The 6,915-nt window shown below is 35.0% G+C and overlaps 1 protein-coding gene across 3 annotated transcripts in view; it reads left to right on the top strand.

The window, feature by feature from the left end:
- Positions 1-5,994, top strand: part of LOC129243070 (LIM domain-containing protein A) — a 31,196-nt gene extending 25,202 nt beyond the window's left edge. For all 3 annotated transcript variants that reach the window (XM_054880165.1, XM_054880163.1, XM_054880164.1), the window contains 4 exons: positions 2,609-2,753; positions 3,882-4,123; positions 4,197-4,355; positions 4,437-5,994. In XM_054880165.1, the coding sequence (XP_054736140.1) occupies positions 2,609-2,753; positions 3,882-4,123; positions 4,197-4,355; positions 4,437-5,279 (1,389 nt within the window). In that variant the 3' untranslated portion in view covers positions 5,280-5,994. The remainder of the gene's footprint in view (positions 1-2,608; positions 2,754-3,881; positions 4,124-4,196; positions 4,356-4,436) is intronic.
- The last annotated feature ends 921 nt before the right edge of the window (positions 5,995-6,915 follow it).

Below are 6,915 nucleotides of genomic sequence, written 5' to 3' on the forward strand. Positions count from 1 at the left end.
ACCGAAGCCAACGGAAATGTGATGCGAAATTCTGTTGACATGATGGGCTACTGCAGGACCAACCGAAGAAGCTATTTGAATAAAGTTATATTCCACAACTAATCAGAGGGTTTACTCTTATGAATAAACTTAAAATTATTAAAAACTATTAAACGGTTTTTTATAGTACTTTCAAAAAGAAACCAACTGATCAGTCTCTTTTTACCTACGCATTATCTATAAAAAGTATTAAATATAATATAACAATCACATAAAAAGCAATGCCTTTAATAATTACAGTAGGTATCAGTAAGTCAAATTAAAGATTTGATCTACATATATGTATGTTACTAGACTACTTTTGTATCTACAATTCAAACACTGCACTACATACGCTGTTAATATACATACTACGAGTATACTTTCAAAATAACTGATTAGTCATCTTAGTGCTAAGATTGGAATAAATACAAACATCTTCGAAATAAAAATATGCACCATTACCTGGATATATAATATTACATTAATGTTGAAGAATATGGGATTAAGAATTTTGATAGATTTATTTTGAAAAACGTTATTATTTTATTGGTTCTTCAATGATTACAATACATACTTATATATACAAGTCCGAAGGAGCCTGCCAGAAAATTAAGTTATACTAGATTTTTTTCCGGGTTAAGGAACCGGCTTTTTATTTATTCGTTTACCTTCACTTAACCTAGATTGGCTTAGAATTGTACAGTTGTTGCCTCTATATAAGAGAATACAAATTAGACACCTACATAAAATATATATTTCCTTAGGTTTCGACAAATTTTATATTTATCCCAGCGGTCATTCATAGAAACGAGTTTAATGAGCTATACTACACTCGAAAAAAGAAAACAGCATTTCACCTTTACATATATATATAGTATATAATTGGGGCTTACACTCTTTTTGGGTGTTTGGCCGAGCTCCTCCTCCTATTTGTGGTGTGCGTCTTGATGTTGTTCCACAAATGGAGGGACCTACAGTTTCAGGCCGACTCCAAACGGCAGATATTTTTATGAGGAGCTTTTTCATGGCAGAAATACACTCGGAAGTTTGCCATTGCCTACCGAGTGGCGACCGCTATTAGAAAAATGTTTTTCTTACTTTTGGTGTTTCGCCGAGACTCGAACCAACGTTCTCTCTGTGAATTCCGAATGGTAATCTCCCATTCGGCTACGGCGGCCGCATTTCACCTTTACTCAAACGAATATATGCCATTTTAATAATCGATAAGAAACTTACAATTCCCATAATTGTTTTTAAGTGAAATTAAGTAGCATTGAAAAATTCCCACTATACTCTTCAATGTTTCAGCAGGAAGTACTCAAATTAAACACGCTTACAAGCAAGTTGTATGTTTTTATTATTTTTTAAACTACATGGATGTAGCAAATGCAAATAATTTTATTGCTCTGTCGCTAATAATTATGCTCTGTCGCTACAAATTTATAATATGTAGCTCGATGTGCATATGTACTTGCTAGTGGAATATCGATTGTCAGTCTAAAGGACATCAGTAATATCAGAAGATTTTTCTAATAGTGTTCACCACTGATCAGGCACTGCCAAATGTCTATGTTCCGGCTGCTTGGGTTGTCCTCTGAAATCAGCACGGAATTCTAAGGCGTTTAAAAAAGTCTACAAAATTTCCATCACAAGCCCGTCGAGGTATTGCGAGCATGCAATTATTATTATTATTTATGAAAAAAATATGTACGTATTGCTAACACGAAATTCAATGCATATTACTGTGTGTACAATTTATTAGTTTCTAGTTTTTATTGTTGCTTCTGCTGTAGGAGATATTGAACGCACGACTGAATAAATTTTTAAATACATACATAGATTGTTGCTTTCTGAAAACATTATTATGTGTAGGTAATGCTGGCAATAGAAAAAGAGTCAAGGTATCGTAGGCTACTAACTTTTCTAAATTTTTGTTTTTTCCCCGCCGGAAATTAGAGAAAAACATTTTTACATTTATATTGCTTGTTCATGTTTTAAACGTACACCAATATTTCAGAGCTTAAAATTTGACATATGATAAGATGAATCATTGATACTATAGCTTATGAATTAATCGTAAATTTCGATTTCAATACGCTTATACATAAATAAATATACATGTATGCCCATATGTACATACATGCGAGTCAAATCAAAGAGTCGTATACTTATTTACATATTTGCAAGTGCGTTTGAACTTCTCTTCTATTTCCCTACATTTTCGTTTACCACATTAGTCTATTGAGTGCCAACAATAATATTTATTTATTAGCACGTATAAGTATTGTTCGTAGTTATATATATTATTTACCTGACAGACTTTCTAATAATTTGGTGGTAATTTGTATTAAAAATACAAAAATGAGTATGTGCTTGTCGCAATGCATGCACGTACATATAGTCGCGTATGGGATCATTAGGAGTTTAAAAAAATAAATGGAATACATGGCAAAACCGCCCAAAAATTAGAGCATAGGTCCAATTACGTAATAAGAGTTTTGCAGTTGTAGAACTAAAAGAGCCATTCATCTAGAAAATAATTAAAACGCTTATGTACTGTATGAATTATTATTATTAATTTTAACAGGCAGACGACTGTTTATTCGATACGGATCTTAAGTTTGATAACTTCTCATCTGATTTGGCCATAAAACAAGAACCACAATCCTTTACTGATGCTGAAATGCATGCATTAGCTAAAGATCGACAGAAGAAAGACAACCATAATATGAGTAAGTTGAAAAATATACATTGTGACTGTATGCGTGTATGTATTTATTTGGTAAATGCATTTATATTGGTTTTTGTTTTATTGAACACAAGTATTGCAACAATTAAAAGAAAAAAAGTATACATTCAAATAGATCAACAGCTTACCTAGTCGTAAACTGTTACTGTCGGAGACGAAATGTATTCGAAACGAATTAACATATAAGTATTATTTAATAACACGCTATGAAGGGTGTGTGGCACCCCACTCGCTGCCACGACGGAGCGTGCTGAATACGCTACAACGACGAATTGGTGAACTTAATGGGGGGAAGACATTTAACTTAAGAGAAGACATCGTAAAGCCATAAAATTTCAAATGCTTCCAGCCGCCCTCGAAATCTTTTTTATGACCTACATAGCATAGACATAGCCAACCTAAAAAAGTACGTGTTAGGAGCTAAAAGTCTATTGTTACGAATCGTATAGGATGGAAGAGGACGAAGCTGCTCACCCTGAGCTGTAATCGCTACTTGATGATAATGAATATTTTGTTCTCGTGGATAATTGAGCACGTCAGTCCCACCATAAATCTCCCGCGAAACGCCTTCCTTTATTGATCTATTATTAAATATTATAGTTATTTACAACAATTGTCCAAATTCTTTTAAAATAGCTGTCAATATGTATATATGTAAGTGCATATGCATATACCGTTTTGAAATCGTAATTAAGACGAATTAAAACTAAAGTTTAACTATCTCTATTATCACTTTGTTTGTATCCAAACTGTTGCATTGGGAATGAAAGGTATTTTTTCTTTGTGCGGTCATGACTTTTTGAATGCATAGAAGATGTGTGGGTCACATCCACCTAATTTAGACTAGTTTAAAACTGGGCATCGTGTTGCAAAAGCCTATCTAAAAGTCCAGCAAAAGTATTTAGACAGTCCTATTGTATGTATATAAAAATCTGCTCGCATAAACATATCTTAATTATAGTACATGTAGTACGTGTTATGAAACTGTAAATATTTACCAAAGCAAATACCTACTACAAATATCAGTGTAAAAACATAACCTTTAATGAAAGTGAATAGTCTAAATGTAATTGTAGCTTTAATGAAGTCACATAATATTTAACATTTTTAGTCGAACGAAGACGACGATTCAACATAAACGATCGCATTAAAGAACTGGGTACGCTGCTGCCAAAAACAAACGACCCGTATTACGAAGTGGTACGTGACATTCGTCCAAACAAGGGCACAATACTTAAATCTTCTGTCGATTACATCAAATGCCTGAAACACGAAGTATCACGACTGAAACAGAATGAATTGCGTCAACGCCAAATGGAATCGCAAAACCGAAAGCTATTGAATAGAATAAAAGTGAGTAGCAAAACAAATACATGTACTACATCCCTCATCCTTGGATATTAAAAATTACGTCTTTACTTAAAAGGAATTAGAAATGCAAGCAAAATCACATGGCCTACCATTAAGTGATTTCAATTTAACATCAGTATCGGCACCTCCGCCAGCTTCTTATCTCAAAAGTTCCAGCCCTCCATCACCACATAGTCATCATTCAACATCCTTAATTCCTGACATGGTAGAAAAGGTATACAATATTAACCAGTGCTTCTTTGTGTTTACTCATTTCGTATATATTTCAAATATAAATATAATTATTTTGTTTTAGCTATCAGTTATTACCAGTGAAGCCAGTCTCAGTATTACTCCAATTGACGACCTTATGGAAGACAGCAAGCATCCAGTCCAAGGTGGTGATCCCCTACTCTCCTCTAACATTAGTCACTTTTTCTCAGCGCCACACTCGCCAACTGCAGCACAATTACAGTGTTGTAGTAGTTTCGATGGTAATGACTGTATCGGTGACAATGGCAGTGATTGTCATAATCATAACTGCCAGAATAACCAGCACTCATTAGATGACATCTATCAAAACGATGTTACATCTTCAGCGTCCACGGTAGGCCACATTAACAATAATTGTTGCAGTAGCAAAAGAAAAAGTATGGGTAGCGGCGTCTGCTGCCTAACGACAAGTTGCCATCAATCGAACCATAATCAACATAATCATCACCATGACCACCACCACAATCAGCAACAGCATCAACATTCTCAGCAACTACAACACCCTCAAAATGCGCTAAAGCATAGCTGCGAAAAGAACTCGTTCAATAAAAGTCACTATCTACAACACTCGCATCACCAAATGAATAATAATGACATCAGCAGCCTACCTAAGTCGCCGTCGACTTTACAACACGGTCGGGATCCATTGCTTTCTTCCTCGCACCACCAACAAGTGGAACAAAATCTTCCCCTAAATGCTATTGAGCCGTCCGCGCTCCAGCATCATCACCACCATCTGCACGATGAAGACCATCACATCAGCGTTTCACACGCCTCAGATGACCTTTCCAGCGCCATGATGAGTGATTCTCTTTCCCTGGTGTCGTCCGCCACAAATGATCCTATGCTGTTGTCGCCTGATTCCTTGGATATAGACCTGGCATGATGCAAACTCAGGCGAACAAACAAAACTTAATTTATCTTACCTACAATTGTATTCTACAATAGAACAAACAAATTAAAATCATTGCATCGGTCGTATTAAAAGTTAATACAACAAAAAAACCTCTATATAATTTTATTGATTATGTACATTTATCTAATTGTCTACAAAATTTAAGCGCAGAAATAACAGAAATTGTTTGCATGTATACACATAAATGCATATAGAGGGGTTTTCAATAGGTGCGCTCGAACTTTGAGTTTGTCATGTAATGGTCATGTTGGTAAAAGTATCAAGTTTGGCGTGAATAACTTTTTAGTCTTAGTATTATTTCTTCTAAGATGAGAAAGGGCCGCGCTCACTGTGGTTCATTAGGCTGCGCTATTACAGAGGAGCCATTTGTATGAAATTACGACATACTCGTCGAATGTATGTAAACAAAAACAATTGAGACAATATCCTTTAATCTGTTTGATTTATTTAGTTTAATAATCCGAGCGTTCTTAGTGAAAACTCCTATACATGCATTCATATGCATATGTGGATAGTGCACGCTCATATATATATGATAATCTTATGAACATGGTTTGTTAATTGTTACATGTTTAAGATGTAAAAATGTTTTAGTTTGAAAATTTACCTTTATGTAGCTAAATGCGATATATAAGTACATACACGTCTTTGCATATAAATTTATTTATATGCTTATTATTACAAACTCGTGTTTTTTTTCCTTTAAGCACCAAGGCTAATCCTCGATTTATAAGTAGGGTCTAATAAATTCGGTTTAAAAATTACTATTACATAATATGCAATACATATGTATATGTAAATTTTAACAGTCTCGAGTGCTCTCTCAGACCATTTCAACAACTGGTATGTTTCCAGGGAGCCCTCCCTTTCTATTCTTTCTAAACTCTCTTGGAGAGCTGCCCCTTTCTCATGTTACAGAAACAAAAAGCAAAATACAAGGCGTAATTTTCAGCTTCACTCCACAAACATGCTTTTCTCGGTATTCGCAGTGAGCTTGACTCATCGTCTAAAATTTATGAAGTGTTAAACTTTTTATCAAAATATGTTACTCTGCTTCTGAAAATTGCGTCTTAAAGTCCGGCTAAAGGCAAGAGGAAACCATCCACCTCGGTAAAAAAAGGACGCAATCTTAGTAAGCCTATAAGGATGCCCTCAAAACCTTCAACAAATCCGTCAGAAGAGCCCGAAAGTATCCTGGAAGGACTTCTGTGAAAAAATTGAAAAACGCTCTGGAGGAAATCCTTTACGGAAAATATTATCGAAAAATCGGATTTTCTCAAATTGCATCCAAAAGCTAAACGGCGATTGGACCTCTTTATTGAACAAACTGCTGGACATCCAAATGAATGCCCATTTTCGAGTGCACAGAGGACCTTGGCTCGAAAAGTCTCAACTTGAGTACCTGGAGTATCTCCGGGAACATTAAAAGGTTGAATGAGCAATTAAGTTTTTCCAACTGTACAAATCTCCTGGACAAGATGATATCTTTCCCGCTTGATTACATCGATTACATCGATTACAGACGGTTTGTGACCTTCTAAGCCCTTAACCCTTCGCCTGTTTTTTTTTTGTGTAAATACCTAAAAAGAAAAATGTAAACGAAGTT

This window comes from Anastrepha obliqua, chromosome 3 (assembly GCF_027943255.1).
Source record: "Anastrepha obliqua isolate idAnaObli1 chromosome 3, idAnaObli1_1.0, whole genome shotgun sequence".
NCBI lineage: Eukaryota > Metazoa > Arthropoda > Insecta > Diptera > Tephritidae > Anastrepha > Anastrepha obliqua.